General features: G+C 49.3%; 1 protein-coding gene across 2 annotated transcripts in view; it reads left to right on the top strand.

The window, feature by feature from the left end:
• The first annotated feature begins 317 nt into the window (after positions 1 to 317).
• LOC146857041 (uncharacterized) overlaps positions 318 to 18629 on the top strand; it is a 38487-nt gene continuing 20175 nt past the window's right edge. Inside the window, exons 1-3 of one of the 2 annotated variants that reach the window (XM_085646791.1) lie at positions 356 to 404; positions 5622 to 5892; positions 6618 to 8468. In XM_085646791.1, the coding sequence (XP_085502917.1) occupies positions 5760 to 5892; positions 6618 to 7453 (969 nt within the window). In that variant the 5' untranslated portion in view covers positions 356 to 404; positions 5622 to 5759 and the 3' untranslated portion in view covers positions 7454 to 8468. Of the gene's footprint in view, positions 405 to 5621; positions 5893 to 6617; positions 8469 to 18629 lie in introns of those variants that run through there. The other variant, XR_014979530.1, reaches the window with a different exon arrangement.

The raw sequence follows: 18629 nt of genomic DNA, 5'->3' as shown, positions 1-18629 counted from the left end.
AGTGTAGCTTCTCTTGTGATAGATCGGACTGCGGTACATTTAGAGGCAATCAGTAGGCATCTCGTCTTACGGTATTTTTTTTCTCCCCTTTTTTTCTTCTTTTTTTGTCTCCTTTTCTCGTATTATTTACGTCTGGCATTTATGCGTCATTCTTTATTGGAATAGGGGTTTGTTCCTATGGTTTCGGTGATACTTAGATTCCCTATAGGGTTGGACGCCCCTATGCGCGCTGATAAAGACACATAGTCCTATTTCCATGCCCATGTTCTAGTAACGTAACCGCGCATGTTTAGTTGAGGAGGTTACATATGGGTGATCAGTCAGCGAGTGGAGGCACTGTTTGCGGCTGCGGACCGAAGAAGAAGAGGAAGAGAGGCGATTGATTCCCCCGAGATCGACTTTAAGTAAGTTATGCTTGGTCGAGCGTGGGGTGTTACGCGATTCCAGACGATTACGGTAGTTCATCACTTGGACTCTTGATTTATTGGGAAGGGGAATTTCATTGGAATCTTATCTGTCCCCTCTGTATAGGTTGCGCTGTAGTATTTAAAATTCAGCATGGAGAAATAATATTAGCGGTGCATACGTAGATGTACCCTTGAGGAGGGATCTCCATTGTTTGCTCAAGGAGGTAAGCGCGAGGGTAGCAACCCAGATTGATTGTTTCTGATTTATAAGAGAGACGCTTGATTTTACATGAGTTACTCATATTGATTTTGTAGGCGTATTGTGTCCTGAATACCGAGAAGGCTTTGTACTGCTGCATACCATGAATTTTTGGCCGTGTTATTGGTTAGAGAGACGTAAGTTCTAGTGTGTTGAGTACCGTTGTCACCCGGCACTATTGATTGCGGTAAAAGGGACTTTATTATTATTATTTATTATTTTTTTTCTCTCTTACATTTGCACTTTTATTTTATTTGTGTAGTCACTCCTTTGGTGCAATGGAGAAGGTAGATGTCTTTGACGTTTGGCTCTATCTGTATGTATTTTTACATTGTTTTGAGTAGATCACTACCCTTGAAGTTAGTAATAGGACTGGCACTGGTGGTTGGTCTTGCGTTGGTTTTTGAGATGAGCTTTTTGGGCAGTCACCATTTCTAACCAGCTTACACTCTACATAGCGGAAGGTTGAAGTAATATTGGTATTTTGATTTTTTTGCTTCTGTACAGTAATGTATTGGTCCTGAGGAGGCCTAAGAAGTGTTAAGGCTGAAACGTGGTCACGTGGACACTTTTAAGGAGGAGTCGATGGAATCTTAGTGATTATTTGGAATCATAGGGTGTCACAACAGAACGAGTGGTACTATTTGATTAGTTTTAAGTGTGCCATCTGGACTACCTCTTAGTGGTCCTTCCAGAACTGTAAGGAGGACACTAGTGAGAATAAATTCTGTAGAGTTATCATGTTATACATTGATGTATTTTTGGTTTTGTATATAAATGTTGTGATATGTCACTTTTTTGTGTTTTTTCCTTCTTTGATCAGGAGCTATTGTCAATGTAGAATATAAAAATGTTTTGATTCAATTCATCAAGAAATAATAATTGTGGAGAGGGTAATTAAATGTGCTCTACTCAGAAATGATTGTGTATTTATTCCTTTATACCACTTATTATTGTATAAAACACACGTGTGAGATGGTCATATCTGCCAGGCACACCACCTGCACATTGATGGAGTGGTAATGCTTGCGATTGTGGTAAATGTGCTCACTTGCCTGTGGTGGCACAAGCCCGACATGGGTGCAATCAAAGGCACCAACAACACTGGGGATGTGTACAAGGGGATAGAAGTCTCCCTTCACAGCTGGTAATTCAGCACCCCAGGGGAAATGGATGTATCTGTCCTTGTATAGAATCATGGAGGACAGTACATCACGCAGCACCATGCTGAACATCGGTTGTGACATCCCACCAGCGCTGGCCACTGTCTCTTGGAACGATCCAGTGGCAAATAAATGCAGGGCCGCCATCACCTTATAAGTAGGGGTGAAAGCTGTTGGATATGTCCTGCGAGGCTGCAGGTGGGGCTCCAATAGATCACAAAGGGTTTTCAGGGTGACTCTGTCCAGGGGGCATTTCCATATGATCGCAACATCCTCCATGTCCTCCAGCACCGTCAAGTGACAAATCAAATTTGGCCTCCTCCTATTGGAGATGTTAGTGAACACATGTCAATGCAACACATCATGAGATGTGCCCAGCACATCACGTTCTGGATGACACAACGACAACAATGACTGACATCAATCTTGACTAACAGACCAGCTCACATGTAGGGACACCTTCATGTGCACAAAGGCCACATCTGTCAACTTACACAAGACAAATACCTCAGACACCACCGTGTTCAATGTGAATGCACATAGGGATACAGCCACATTTCAAATGGGCACACCTGGGTGTATAGCATCCAGCATATGTGTAACTAATCAAACCCACTGTCTCATACCTAGCTGCTGTACCTGTAACACCTCGATGCGTCATTACAACCTGGCACACACACACCACACAATGACCACAGTCGGCGCTGGAATGACGAATGTGTGCATGGCCAGACATGAGAGGCACTGCAACATAGTTCATCATTCATTGAGACGAGCATCGCTGTGATTGTCACTGCACCTCAACACATTGACATGTGTACACATTGTAGAGTCCAGAACACACTGTCCTGCCTACACCAACATCAAATCCATAAGTGACATGTGAGTGGGTACAGGCCAATCTACGAAACACACACATAAACATGGCATGTGTAGCCATCAGTGGAGTAAATGGAACATTGGCATTGTGTGCACGATGATGTTCCATTGACCATGTTGGCACTGTGCCCTGTTGATGTTTGACAGATGGCCATTGTGATTGTATGGCACCCAAATCGTGGCAGCTACTGCCTGGCCCCAGCGGTGTGTTACCAGCACCCCCTTCACACAAGTGCGGTAGTGATAGGCATGTAGACATGGGGAAATGATGGTTGGCATGCTCCGCCGCATGAATGGCGGAGCCTTGTGTCAATGTATGGCACCCAAATCGTGGCAGCTACCGCCTTGCCACGGCTGTGTGTCACTAGCACCCCCTTCACACAAGTGCGGTAGTGATAGGCATGTAGACATGGGGAAATGACCGTTGGCATGCTCCACCGCATGGATGGCGGAGCCTCGTGTCAATGTCTGGCACACAAATCGCGGTAGCTACCGCCTGGCCCCTTTGGTGTGTCACCAGCACCCCCTTCATGCAAGTGCAGTAGTGATAGGCATGTAGACATGGGGAAATGGCGGTTGGCATGCTCCGTCGCATGAATGGCGGAGCCTCGTGTCAATGTCTGGCACACAAATCGCGGTAGCTACCGCCTGGCCCCTTTGGTGTGTCACCAGCACCCCCTTCACACAAGTGTGGTACTGATAGGCATTGAGACATGGGGAAATGGCGGTTGGCATGCTCTGCCGCATGAATGGCGGAGCCTCGTGTCAATGTATGGCACACAAATTGCAGTAGGTACTGCCTGTCCCCGGCGGTGTGTCACCAGCACCCCCTTCACACACGTGCAGTACTGATAGGCATGGAGACATGGGAAATGGCGGTTGCCATGCTCTGCCGCATGAATGGCGGAGCCTCGTGTCAATGTATGGCACACAAATCGTGGTAGCTACCGCCTGGCCCCAGCAGTGTGTCACCAGCACCCCCCTTCACACAAGTGCGGTACTGAAAGTCATGGAGACATGGGGAAATGGCAGTTGGCATGCTCCGCTGCATGAATGGTGGAGCCTCGTGTCAATGTATGGCACACAAATCGCAGTAGCTACCGCCTGGCCCCGGCGGTGTGTTACCAGCACCCCCATTCTCACAAGTGCGGTACTGATAGGCATGGAGACATGTGGAAATGGCAGTTGGCATGATCTTCGCTAAAATCGCGGTAGCGTACACCGGGCCCCTGCTGTGCGTCACCACCATGGAGCTTGCCCTAGACCCAATTTGAGCCATGATTGCGGTGGCATGATGCAATTTTGAAGATCGTGGTAGGCGTGCTCCGCCACCGTGGAGGCAGACATTGGCTGCATTTGAAAGATGCACCATCGCGGTAGCGCAACCCGGGCCCCTGCGGTGTGTCACCGCCATGGATCTTGCCCTAGAGCCAATGGGAGCCATGATTGCAGTGGTATGATGCAATTTTGAAGATTGCGGTAGGCGTGCTCCACCACCGCGGAGGTGGACATTGGCTGCATTTGAAAGAAGCAGACCCGAACCACCAATTTCTGCAGCTTGGCACCTTTGAAACTACCCCAGGGGGCTATATATGTGTGGGAGTGAGCCTCACATTTCCACTGCTCCCAGAGCCTGCTGCCAGAGACCCCTCACCTGCTGCTGCCTCCAGGGACTGCTGCCAGAGCCCCCTCACCTGCTGTTGCCTCCAGGGACTGCTGCCAGAGACCCCTCACCTGATGCTGCCTCCAGGGACTGCTGCCTGTGACCCCTCACCTTCAGCTGCTTCCTGGGACTGCTGCCTGTCACCCCTCACCTGCTGATGCCTCCAGGGACTGCTGCCAGAGACCCCTCACCTGCTGCTGCTGCCTCCAGGGACTGCTGCCAGAGACCCCTCACCACCCAATTCCGCCGCTGTTGTCTTTTGTCCACAGTGATGGCAAGGACAGAGAAGATCCGTGCCAGTCCCTTCACCAGTGAGGAGCTGGAGGTCCTGGTGGACGAGGTGCTCACACAGTACCCAAGGCTATATGGTGCCCCAAATGTCGTGGTAAGTCTTCGACAGAAGTGGGGTAGGGCAGGGGAGCCACACATGTAGTTGGACTGATGCAGTATGTGCCTGGGAGTGTGGGGTAGTGTCATGCACTGCTTGACATGCTGTCTCCAGTGGGAGGGTGTGTGTACCCAATGCCACAGCTTTCCCTCCCTGCACATGTATGTATGAGTGACCTGTGTTGTGTTGTCAGCCAAACAGTGACACAGGAGGTTGTTCGTGCTGTAGTCAGGACAGTGATTGCTTGGCTGGATGGCTGTGTGTGCCCCTGTAGTCCATCTCAGTGTGAGCCCAGCTGGCCTGCACAGTCCCCGCCTACAAAGACAAGGACACCTCACTTAACTCACAGAGTATGACATCAGTCTTTTCACATTGCACTCCAGCTATGGGCCATCTCAGCACTGTATTTTGCACACAACTGCCCTTGTGAAGGGCATTTTGTATTTGTGAGATCATGTCCCTCAATGTGACCACCATGACACATTCATCTATTCACAGGACAGGGACATTGATGGCCGCGCAGTCTTGGACACAGTGAGTCCACCCCCAAACACAGGTTGACATTTGATGTATGTGTTGCTCAAGCCAACAATGGACAGGAGATATGGGCAGGCTACATAGGTGTTTCAGTGTTGGCATCCTGCATGTGCATGAGATGTGCAGGGACTATGTTCCACCTCACACCTGCATGCTTTAACATCAGCTTTTCCCATGCAGGTGTCCCATGTGAGCTGTACTATAGTCTCTGATTGACATATCATTGGATATGTGATTATTTTGTATCTTGCTGCTATTCTGATAGATGTTGGTACATGACACTGTGTCACTGATCATTTCCCCCTCTTGTCTCCCATGCCTGCAGCTCAAGGTACACCAGCGTAAGGCCGTGTGGAGGGCCATTGCAGCGAAGGTGTGAGCTCTGGGGGTCTCAAACTGACGGCGTACCCACTGCCACAAGAGATGGGACGACATCAGCCGGCTGGCAAATAATGTGGCGGAGATGACCTTGGGGCTGCTTCCTCATACTGGGCGTTTGGCACGGCGCAGCATGACACCACTAATGGGGCACATCTTGGCGGTGACACAGCCTGAGCTGGATGCACATTTGAAGGAGCATCAGCAACAAGCCAGGGGTGAGCATTTGGGGAGTCTGACTTTGGCTGGGAGTGGCTGCATTGGTAGTGTGTTGCTGTGGCATGTAAGTGGCTGCTGGGCTGGGTGCCAGTGGCATGCATTTGCCCTACCTGTACTTACAAAGGTGAATTGGATGCTGTGCCTTCACATTACATTCTGAGTTGTGCTCTTCAGGTTTCTTCTGCATTGGGGTAGTCTTGGGAATCCCATGGGAGGGAACGGCAGTGTGCCCGATCTGACTGTGCATTCATCAATGCGTCCATTGCATGCACCCAGATTGGGAAGGCCTACACATCTGACAACAATGTACACCATTCTATTGTCCCCAAAGTAAGACATGGTGGGTGACATGGGCTAATGTCCATTGTGGACTGTCGTGTTGTAGTCTGGGTCTGTGTTGTCCCCTCCTGTTCCATCCAGATCTGTCATTGGCAACAAGTACTGTGCACCCATCATGTCCCTAGGTGTGCTCAGAGCTAGTTGTGTGTCTGTTTGAACAGAGCCACAAGCAGGGTGTTGTGCTGTGTGGTCATCACATGGCTCACTCAAGCCTGAGTTTCCAGGTTCCACGCACTGCTTGAGTCAATATTGTGAGTTGGCACGATGTGATTGCACAGGGTGGTGTGCAACATGTAGATTTGGTCATCTTTTGTGATGCATTGCTTGCATATGTTTGTTCTGTTGCTGTCACTGACCTGACCCTACACCTCTCTCTCTCATGCAGCATCACGTGTGGTCACGGAGGGACAGGAGACGGACACCAGTGAGGGTGAAACTAGCATAACAGCTGCACAGGAGCCCAGTGATACAGATGTCACCAGCGCCTCAGAGGGGGACAGGAGTCTGCTGGAGGAATCCCAGCATGAGACGCAAAGCACCACGTCATCCGATGCCAGCGGGGATGCATTAATGTTGGAGGGCACAGGGAACGGGGACTCTCCATTGACTTCCACTACACAGCGGCCAGTGCCCACGCTCCCAGCCACTTCCTCTGGTGCTGCCCGTGTCCGCCTCAGTAAGAGGGAAAGAGTGTCCTTCACCCCAGGCACCGCTGCCCCTGCCTCTGTCCCCCCTGCTGCCATCAGTGCTGAGTCTGTGGACCTTTTGCGCCAGCTGTGCGTAGGCCAGACAGCTCTCCTCAACGCCTTCACTGACCACGACAAGAAATTGGCCCAGGTGGTTGCTTTCATGGAGGGCATACATTCAGACGTGGGTGGGCTGCACCGGAAAGACCAGGCTTTGTCATCAACATTGACGTCTGCCCTGCAACAGGCACATACTCACAGTCCAGCTCCGGTCCCTTTGTCCACCCCCTGGCAGTGGCCACATCTGACGATAGTGACCACGGTCCACATACGTCTAAGCTGCGATACAGCACACGAAGCACACAGCAGCAGCAACCCAAGCGATCCCGGGCGCAGACACCATCCCCACAGAAGACCAAGGCCACCCCAGAGCGCAAAGCCCGTCAGGCGACACCAGTGGACAAAAAGCAAAGCAGCAGACCTCAGGCACATATGCCTCAGTGGCATCCCCATCCAAGGACTCTCCTACCCCTAAAGCATTGCGCAAAGAGAAGCATACAGTGTCTGTGCCCACCAAGGAGGTGGTGCATGCCAAGGGTACACCTAGGAAGGGCTCCAAGGCAGAATCACCAACCACCTCGACTCCCATTCCAAGACCAGTGAAGCAGGAGCCGGAGGCAAAGCGTTCCGCTCGGTCCAGCACATCACCAGAGGGGCTGCCAGCGCCTGCACCTGCTGCAGCTGTGGTGGGGAGTATGCCTGTTGTGCCCACACCACTTCCCATTGATCCATAGTCAGTCAAGCCATTTAGGATCCCCAGGAAGTGGAAGGGCACCCCTCCACAATCTCCCAGCCACACCGTGTCTCCCATCTGCATGACTCCACCTCCACGTGCCACTACACCACCTGGTCCAGGCAGCCCTCTGGCTTGCCAAGCCACTGATAGCTCTCCCTCAGCTGTTCCGCTCTCTCCCCAGTCAAGTGCCCTGACAGTCCCCGAGACACAGCCAGCTCCCAGTCTGCCTGATAGCCAAGTCTGAGTGGTAGTCACCCTCACACACCTGTCTCTCACACAGGTGGGCCTGTACTGAACATTGTTGTCCCCTGACTGTGTTGCTGACCATGGAATGGTACAGTGGCACACCTTCCCTGTGCATCTTCTCATGGACTCAGCCTGCACTTTGTCCTGCCCACTGGCCTTGTCGTTCACTGCTGTGTGCCCCCTGCCTCTGCAGCTTCTCATGGACTCACTGTGCACCTCGGACTGGCCACTGGCCTTGCTGTTTGCCCCTGCCTGTGCAGCTTCTCATGGACTCACTCTGCACTTTGTCCTGCCCACTGGCCTTGTCGTTCACAGCTGTGTGCCCCCTGCCTGTGCAGCTTCTCATGGACACACTGTGCACCTTGGACTGGCCACTGGCCTTGCTGTTTTGCCCCTGCCTGTGCAGCTTCTCATGGAAATGCTCTGCATCTCTGTGCCTTGCTCTTCTCTTCTCATGGTACCTATCTGTGCAATATGTGAATAAAGACAGTTGCTCCTGTTGTCTATTTTGTCGATGTCCTTACTGAATAAAGTTATTTTGCTGTGTGTAAATAGTTTACTGTGCCACATGGTCTGTGTGCCACTTCAACATAGTCAATTTGTGGTCTCACTTACTCTCTTTTTTTCAGGGGTGACAGGGTCTTCAGTTCTTCTTGACCCAGATACTTGTGTGGGCAATGGTGTCAATTTACAATGCATAGCAGTAGTCATTTACTTGATTAGTTAATGTTGGCTATATTGTACACATGTCAGGTTGGGGGGCACTGCCAGCACAGAGTGGTTTTCTGAACACAGTAGTGCAGACAGGCTGGCCAGGGTCATCATGTATGTGTGTTCTTACTTTATGTGTGCCCAGTGGTGTATGTGTGTGGTCATCTCGTGATGGCCAGTCATCCTAGTCCCATGGCTTACTTTCTATTTGTGCTCCTGGATGGCCAGGTAGTGTGCAGTGTGAAGGGGTGAGCTTGTGGGGAGTGTTGAAGTGTACATGCCTCTGCACTGTCAAATGCACACATGTGTCACCCAGGAGTTGTGTGCCTGTTGTTTTGATTGTTCATCCCTGTGGATGTGGTTGTATGCCCATGTGTGATTTGTATGTTGTGCAAACTGCAGTGTGTTGGTGTGTGCTTGCAGTTCTGTCTGACTCCTACTTGTTGTTTTTGTCACTTGTGAGTATGCAGAGAGTGTTACTGGCAAGTCAGTGCTGTGTTTTGTTGCACATCCATGTGTCTTGTTGCTGTTTGTGGAGACTGTGCAGACCTGCTACTCCACACTGCCATTGTGGTTGTGTTTTTTCATGCATTGCTGTCACATGGTGCCTTCTTGCCTCCAGTGTGGCATGTTGTGTGTGCTGTCATTCCATCCCCTATCTGTGCTTGAGCTGCCTACCCATTGTGGGTCTGCACTCCCTCTCTTTGTGTGTGGTACAATCCTGCCATGTCCCCTACTGACATGCAGTACACTTCACTTTGGTGTCAGCTGTCCCCTTGGTTTATATGTGTGTGTGCCTTCCCATGACTTCATTTGTGACTGTTGGACTTGGCCCTTCTGGCAGGTTCACCCCCGCGACTTTTTGCTTTTTATTGGTAACTTGGTGTAGTGATTTTGGGTTTCTGCGCACTTTACCGCTGTGTCCCAGGGTAAAGTGCGTGCGTGTGTTGAGGTTGGCCTGCCCTCCCATAGGAATGCATGGGGGAATGTATGTGTCCTGGTAGTTCCTGATGCGTGGGGTGTGCAGGCCCGAGTTTGGTATGTGCGGACTCGTGTGAGTGAATGCTGCGCGATGATGTGTGCGGCGTGCATGTACCTAGTGTAGAAGTGCCACTTCTAGAAGTGGGCACTTCAGTGTGCAGTATGAAATGTGTGGCTTGTCTGGCGATTGGCTGGTGGAGGTCATGTGACGGACTAGGGAAATCCCCAGAGTCAGGAGGAGTCACCCAGTGGTGAATGGGGAGTTAGCATGCTGATGGCTGGGGAGGAGTATACCTGGGTTCTGAATAGGACAGGGCTTTCCCCACACACTGCTGGCTCCGGCCCCTGTGGTGCGTCTGATGACCCTGGCCTGCCAGTGAATAGGGAGAGGGGCTGAGCAAAACAAAGTGCTCAGGAACCAGATGTAACTGGTTCGCCCCTTCCCTGCACCTTTCAGACAAAGACTTTTACTGTATAAAAAGGGGCTGTGTCCCCTTACAATTTGTTCTCTTGCAGGAGCCACTGGAGGGGGGGCCTGCTGCTGCTGGGTGCCAGGAGAGACCGCCACTAGGGACTGCCTCCCTGCTGGAGGGCCCTGTGTGCTGGCTCTGGGCCCAGCCTTTGCCCCCTGTTCTTGGAGGACTTTCTACTGGACCTTTCTGTTTATTTACAGCGCCTGGAAGCGCTCCTTGAACTTTGTAGCGCTGGGCGCGCTATTTTCCTGGTCTTACTATCTCTAAGCGCCTGGGAGCACTTTTATGAGCTTTGTAGCGCTGTGAGCGCTGTCTGACTTTATAGCACTAGGAGCGCTGTGATTCTGATAGCGGGTGCCCACCCCGCGATTCTGCCGTGTTTTAACAAGTTCGGCGGGTGCCCACCCCGCCGTTGTGCCCGTTGCTGTGCTCGAGCGGGAGCCTACCCCGCTTTATTGGAGAGAGAGAATCCCTAGCGGGTGCCCACCCTGCCAGGGACTTTGTGCAGAGTAACGGGAGCCTACCCCGTCTTGAAAATCCCTGCCGCCGGCCCGGGAACCCCGCAGGAGCTGTTTCCTTGGGCTGCCCACGTCAGAGCCCTGCCGCGCTGTGATTGGTCCCAGCGTTACCGGTTGCCCAGCAACAGGGGGCTCGCCAGTCTGAAACGCGGAAACCGGAGAGCGAGGCAGCGCGACGCGGCCCGGCCGAAGTGCGGCCGGCACCGGAGAGAGCAGAAGCAGAGACGACACGGGAGTCCCCAGAGCAACAGCCCGGTAAGTTGAGCAGGGCTGGGGGACTCCGTGCGAGTATTGTGGGTGCCGGTCCCAGACCGGCTGACTCTTAGAGCGGCCCCCGCTTTTGAGGTCGCTCCAACATTTGGGGGCATTGTTTGTAGAGCCCCGTGAAGGCTCCAACGTGGGGGGCATTGTGGCTTGAGCCCCGTGTGGCTCCAACGTCGGGGGCATTTCTGTTGCACCACGAGCGGCCCCGGAAGGCAGCGGGCCGCTCCCACGACCGGGGGCCTTGGGACAGAGCCCCGTGAGGCTCTAGGGGGCTGTGGTTGTGTTTAGAGCCCCGAGGCTCCAGTTTGCGAAGGCTCAGAGTCCAGAGGGACTCCTACGACGGGGCACTGTTCGTTTAGAGCCCCGTGAGGCTCTAGGGGGCTGTGGTTGTGTTTAGAGCCCCGAGGCTCCAGTTGGCCAAGGCTCAGAGTCCAGAGGGACTCCTACGACGGGGCACTGTTCGTTTAGGACCACGAAGGCTCTAGGGGGCATTTTGTATGGACAGAGCCCAGAGAGGGCTCCAGAGGCACGCAGAGTGCCTGAGGTCCGTTCCACAGCTGCCCAGCACTTAGTGGGCAGCTGCAACGTTTAGGTGGTGGCCTCTGTGTTTTAGCTTGCGCAGCTTGCGCAGCCTGCGCAGTCGCGCCCTGACAGTATTGGATATTGGTCATTTCTACACCCCTGCGAGGCCAGTTGGCCTGGGGACAGTTCTGCTGTGTTGTGCCCTCCCCTAGGGTACCTGGTGATTTTCAGATATGTACTTTTGCGCCTGCGCAATGCCTTCATGATATTTTCTTTTCTACATTGTGTTTACACCTCTGAATGTCCTTATGCGTCATGTGTAATGTGCGATTACCCCTACAGGTATTGTGATACTTAGGTGGTTGTTTGTTTTCTCCTAGTACAGGTGGTACTAGTGAGGTCCTGATTCCCTGCACAGTATTTTCCTAAGGTGGTTAGGGTTGCGTAGGTGGTACTTACCTGTTACCAGTAGTTACTGGTTGTGTGCTACCGGTTCTATTTTTAGTGCTACAGTGATTGTAGGTGCTATGTTCTAAAGTATTATTCCTACGTTCTAAATGTAATTTCTACAAAATGCTAATTCCTGACAGTGGTCCATGTGGCCCTGTCCCCTGTACATATAATCCCTTGTAAATTCTGCCCGTGCCTGTTGGCACATTGTAAAGTGTGTGTTTTTATCTAATGTGTTGTGATATAATACAAAGGTTATTTTTATATAATACCTTGTGTGGAGTTTCCTTTGTGGTGGGCCTTGGGTGTTGTTGCTGGGTGCGTGCGCAAACGCTTTACACATCGCCTCAGAGATAAGCCTGACTGCTCGTGCCAAGCTACCAAGGGGGTGAGCAGGGGTTATCTTTGGCGTGTAACTTCCTTGCCCTGACTAGAGTGGTGGTTCCTGCCTGGCTTTGGCGCAAGCCCTAGCCAACCAGAAATCCCATTTCTAACAGTGACACTGCTTTGTGGTGCAGTTCTTTGGCCAGGGTCAATGTGTCACTCAGGGCATTTCACCAATGGGTTGTATGTGATGTTCTGGTGCTGTTTGTCAGTCATGGTTGCGTCCTATGCAGTTCAACTGTGTGTGCTGCCCAGTCCACTGGTCAAGTTGTTTCCACCTTTGTGTCCCAGACTTGTGCATCTATAGGTTGTTGTGTTGGATGTATGTGTATTGGCTGTGTTATTGCTTCATTTCCTGGGTGTGCTGTTGTCTGTGTGCTGTGCTGTATGGTGTTGTGTAGGTTGCTGTTCTGTCACTGATGTCTGTGTGTCTGTTATGCTTGGTGTGCACACACAGCTTTTTGTGCATGCAGTGCTGTGTGTGTATGTTGCCTGGTGTGCATCCCCTGATGTCCTGCTGTGTTTGCTATGTGATTGTTCTGCCTGTGCATCTGTTGTTTGTTTGCTGTGGCTGTGTTGTTCAGTGATGGTGCACTTCTAGTGTGTGTTGTGGTATGTTGTCTGTGCATTGTTCCTGAGTGATGAGGGTGTGCACTCCTGTGGTGTCTGTGCTCCCATTGCCTTTCCCCAGTTTAGCTGCACAGGACATGTCTGTTGTTGTGGCTCTGTGTGCGTTCCTGGTGGGTTATGTGTTTGTTTGTTGTATTTGCTTCGACATTTGTGGTGGTACCCCTGTGTGCGTGTGTGATGTTTGTGGCTGACCCCAGGGTGTGTGGTTGTTTGTGTGTGTATTGACTGGCAAGTATTGCCAGCCTTCAGTTTGTTTGGCACTGGTGTTGTGTGCTGCTGGTGGGAGGGGGGTATGTGTGTAGATTCCTACTGGTCTTTGACAGTCCTGAGGTGTGTAGATGGGCCCTTTGTGTAGTGCTGCTGGTGTTCTCCTGTGAAGTGGATGTATGGATGTGTGGCTGCTCACAGTTTGACTTCAGGGCCTTCCTTTCATCCTTGTGACTATATGTGGTTTGCCTTGCTGTCTCCCTGTGTTGTTGCATTGAGCTGTCTGTGGTTTGAGTCCACTCACTGTGCCAGCCATGTGTGCTTTGATGGTGTGGGGGTGTTGTTCTCTGTTCCTTGTGTTGATATGATGCACACATGCTTGTTGTGTGTCTCCATGGCCTTCCATTTGTGTGCAGCCCACTTGTGTCAGTCTGTGGTATGTATGTGTGACTTTGCAGGCTTTGTGTCCATTTGGATGTTAATTCCTTGTATGTGTTCATTTGGTGCTTGTCCTCATTTTTATTTCCCTGAGTGGGGTATTGTGGTGGTGTGTGTGTTTCCCTGGCCCTGTGCTACTGTGCTGTGTGTTGTGTGTTCCTGTGCAACCACTCCTGCAGTGTCTGTCTCCATGATTGCTTGTTGTGTGGTGCAGGGGACGCGCTTTTAATTCCTTTGGCTGCCGTGAGGTGAACGGCCCTACGACCTATATACCGCTGCCGTGAGGGGGACGGACTTACTGCTCACTATGCCGCCGTGAGGGGAACAGCATTGGCTGCAGAAAAACCACATCCCCCATAAGGCCCTGCACAGTGCCGAGAATCGGCGTCATCAGAGGGCGTCTGAAGCCCTCTTAAACAGCGCGGGTCATACACAGCGTGGGACGCGTGCGGGCGTGCCCGGGCCAAGGGCGGGCCCGTCCGCACCCGTCAGAGCCTGGAGGAGGCTGGGCTGGGCCACCTGTCTAACTGCAAAACCATGGTTAAGCGAAAACTCCTTGGTAATCAGGATCAGGGGGGAGCAAAGGCGAAAGTACCAAGAAAGTCATCATCTATAATCTCATACTTGACTTCGGCTGTGGGAGTACTGAATAATGAGATAGCAAATGCCGAAAGGGAATTGGGTTTGCGTACAAGTAATAACGAGGGTGAAGGCATCGTGGAAAATGGTCCGCTACTATAAACTCCAATACCTTTGAATCCAGTGGTGGTGATTAATCGACCGAAAATTGTGCCCGTAACCCAGTGCCCTGACAGCGCTGTGACAGGAGGAGGGGACATAATACTGCAAGTGCCCGTCTCGGATGGGGAAAAGTTACCAATGGGTCCAAGTGTAAGGCATCAGGGGGAACAGCGCTCAGCTAGAAAATCTAACAAAAAACAGAAGGGACTCAAAACCTGTCAAACAAAGATTGTTTCAGTGTTGGATGAGAACATTCAATTAATGCTGCGGAACTTGGTGGAAGAGATATTTTCTGCTCAGTTTGAATCCATACTGACTAATATTGCCAAAGATGTAATTGATACTATGAATGTGTGTGTTGCTGACCTGAAGAAAAAATGTGGCTGCCTGTACTCTATGATGGATACTTTCAGAAGAGATACTAAATGTACTCCACAAGTTACTGCTAAGTCGAATCTACCACTTACCCCTCGATTAGAGAATGCTTCAGATTCCCGAGGGAAACAGCTAGGTATCCATCAACCTGCACTTCCGGGTGAGGTAAACTAAGATTGTCGATAGTCTTGTGGGGTCCCAAGGTCGAGTCGAAGAGGGAGGGAATTTGCCTCATGTAGATAAAAGCTTTGTTGACCTTACAGAGTTAGGCACGAATGTGGCAATTAACAAGAATGCTGTTTCGCAGGAGAAAAAAGCAAGCCCGAATACATGTAGAATTAATTTACCCCCAGAGGCTACTCCCTTGGTTGCAATTCTTGTAGCAGTCCCCCCTCTAAGTACTTATGATATTGAATCAACAGAGGTCTTATTGCGTAATACAAAAAACTGGTGTGAGCATCATTTCTCTGGACTTCCTGGGATATCCGCCCACATTATAATGGCCAGACGGGTTGCATGGGTGGGTAATGGCCATAAATGTGTACCAGGTGATTGTATCATAGTTAACTTTAACAATCGGGACATAGCTGAGAGGTTGTTTTGGGATGCTACAGAATTTTTTGGGGGAGACATTAGAGCCGCACCATTAGGATATTTTTATCCTCCAACCAAGGTATTGCGAGTTCCTGAGAGGGTTAGTGGGGATAATTCCACTAGTCCTTTTCATTTAGGCCGGAGTCTTCTACATGGCATTGGTAGTGGATCCCACCCTGGTAAGGTTAGGGAGGGTGGAGTAATATCCCCAAAAATGACCGCTCTATTACCTAGGCCTAAGGAGGGAGGGCTGCTTGTTTCAAATAGATTTCTCCCACTTACTCAGATGGATCTGAATGATTGACTGGTGGAGACAGGGGCAGATAGCGCAATTTCGTCTCAAACAACTCAAGGCTTAGATGACATAAGAGCAGAATCTCCCCTAAGCTGTAGAATTATTAGCTGGAATATTGCAGGCCTAAAATCTAAAAGGGATGATCCACTTTGGTTGAACTTTATAAATCTGTATGATATCATTTCTCTCCAAGAAACATGGGATAAGGGGGATAGTTTCTGGTTGGATGGGTTTAGATCCTATTCCCTACCCGCACGTCCGTCGTTGGCTGGTAGATCAAAGGGTGGTTTGATGCTCCTTCTTTCCCATAGGCTAAAGGGAACTTTAGGAGACTTGAAGTTGACTAATTTAATCTAATGATATTAGAAGTAAGTTTTCCAAATAACCCTAAGCTATTACTTATTAATTTTTAGAATTCAGGGGATAGTGATTTTATAAATCAACATTTGAACAAATTGAACTCTTTTTTAGAAGATTATAGGATGAATCAATCCACTTTTTACCATATAGTACTTATGGGTGATTTTAACATACATTTATGTGATCGGCATTGCTTTATTGATGACCATCTGGCCCATACAAACTCGGAGAGCCCTCACTTCGAGCACTCGCCTCAGGGGGAAGGCCTAGAGGCTCTTTTGTCTGAAGCCGAACTTTTTGAACCTGTTTTTATTAATCATGCTGAGCGTTGTTCTACGTTCAAGGCTAGTGAGACTATCATCAATTACATTTTTTTGTCTCCAAAATTGCCTGACAAGGTAGTATTTTATAATGCTATAATATTGTCTTTTAGCGATCATAACCCTTTTATATTGGAATTAGTCAAAAGCTGTGGGTTTTTAGGAAATGGTGGGGAAAAATCGGGTGCCACTAGTATGGTAACTTGCGATCAAGGGAGATGGCTTAAGTGGTCTAAAGTGTTGCCTGCCACCTTTTTCAGTGATCTATGTTCAAAAACTAGTGAGCACATTATAACATGTGCTGATCCCTCAAACCCCAAGGACATCGTTCTTGGGGATTTTGATGGTATCTGCAGACAGATTGCAGCATATCTGACCATTAATAATAAAATGAAAACTAAACGGAAAGAAAAATGGTTTGATGATAATTGTTCACAAGCCCATCGTGCTTTAATTTTAGCTTTGAAAAGTTCTCCCCGAGATAGGACCTTGATAGCGAGGCTACGAAAACAATATAAATTAGCAGTTCATAGGCGGAAATTAGAGATTAAGGCAGAGGCCTGGAATACTCTCATATCTGTTGACATTCTAAAGGATAGTTCCAGGTTTTGGTCTATTGTTAATACTCCACTTTTCTCAGGCCTGGGAAATGATAATCAGGAAAGTAATGTTACAGAAGCTCAGTGGCTGTCTTATTTTGAAAGAATCTATGGCTCTGATGAGTTAATTGATATTTATTCTAAAATACCACTCCAGAAGGGCACAGCACCTTTCATTTTTGATGAGGAGGATATTGAGAAAGCAATAAAAAATACTTCTAGTAATAAAGCACCTGGCCCAGACCATGTCCCAGCAGATATCTATAAGTATGATCCCAAATTTTGGGCACAGATATTAGTAAATGATTTTAATGCTGTGGGAATGATTGGGTTCCCCGCATCTTGGTCTCACTCGATTATTATTCCAGTCTTTAAAAAGGGTCAGAGGAGTGAACCAAGGTGTTATGGACCAATATCTTTGATTGATTCGGTGGTTAAAATATTAGGTACAGTGATATTAGGGAAGATTACAGAATGGACCGATGATGATAAGATAATATCTAATTTACAATATGGCTTTCGAGAAGGTCAAAGCACTATGGACCAATGTTTGAATCTTTACCTATTAATCAGCAAATACACCATGGCGAAAGAGGGTTTGCTTAAGATGGCTTTTATGGACCTGACCTCAGCCTTCGACCTGGTTAACAGGTCGAAGCTGTGGAGTATTCTCCTGGAAATGGGTTTGGATCCGGGCCTGGTTTACTTCTTGGCTGATCTTCATCGTGACCTCAATGCATCAATTAGGCTCTCACAGGATGGCAAGTGCTCTAAATCTTTTAAATCTAGGAGAGGTGTACGTCAGGGGTGCATGTTGGCGCCCCTGCTTTTTACATTATATATTAATGCCCTGTATAAAACTTTAGTCAAGGCAAGCTTGGATATTCCATGTGTAGGAGCCTGCTTAATTCGGGTTCTCCTATACGCGGATGACGCTGTACTACTGGCACGGACCGCGGTAGGCCTACAGCGACTTTTGGACGCGTTTGGAGCCTATATGCTGTCTCTGGACCGGGTAGTAAACATTGAGAAGTCGCATATCCTGACAACTGGACATAGAGTTACTAAAGCTAAAAGTTTTTACTGCAATGGGGGATTAGTGTCTACTGTACCCTCTTTTACATATCTAGGGGTAGTATTTGACGAAAGAAGTTCCTGGGTACCCTAGCAAACATTTTTAAAGAATGCAGTTATTAGATCTACTTCTGCTATTTTGCACAGCATCTGGGGGCCAGACCCGTGGAGGCCATTATTAAGATATATAGATCCAAGTGTCTGGCTATAGCGGCCTATGGCTCATCCACATGGGGATTTAATCAACAAGCAGGGTTACAGATAGTTGAAAATAGATTCCTGCGTAATCTCCTCTCAGTACCGCAATCTACTCCTACTTTTTCCATACATCAGGAATTGAGTTTGGGTTATGTCTCTGATATTTTGAGTACAGCACCGTTACTCTGCTGGCTCAAGGTATGGCTTAATCCAGGACTAACCTTGAATCATCGGATATTGCGGGACTATGTCAAATTGGATAAAGCATGTAACATCAAGTGGATAGTATATGTTAGAACTATGTTATCTAAAATAGGGCGGCAGGAATAATTTGAATTTCCTGAGAGTATCAAGAAGGAAGATTTGAAGTGGGTTAAAAAGAATTTTATTAATATGGTGATGTTGGAACGGGAAGAACATGAGTTGCAGAAACCTTTAGTTAGGGCCCACTTTTTGGTCAGAACGACGTCTTTAATTGACCCGTATAAGAAAATTGTTACCAAACCGTTCCATCGTTGGCTTCTGACTAGGTTCC

The sequence above is a fragment of the Triturus cristatus genome, chromosome 3_2 (assembly GCF_964204655.1).
Source record: "Triturus cristatus chromosome 3_2, aTriCri1.1, whole genome shotgun sequence".
NCBI classification, from domain to species: domain Eukaryota; kingdom Metazoa; phylum Chordata; class Amphibia; order Caudata; family Salamandridae; genus Triturus; species Triturus cristatus.
The sequence above is the reverse complement of the archived record's forward strand: the minus strand, read 5'-3'. Positions and strand labels throughout refer to the sequence as shown.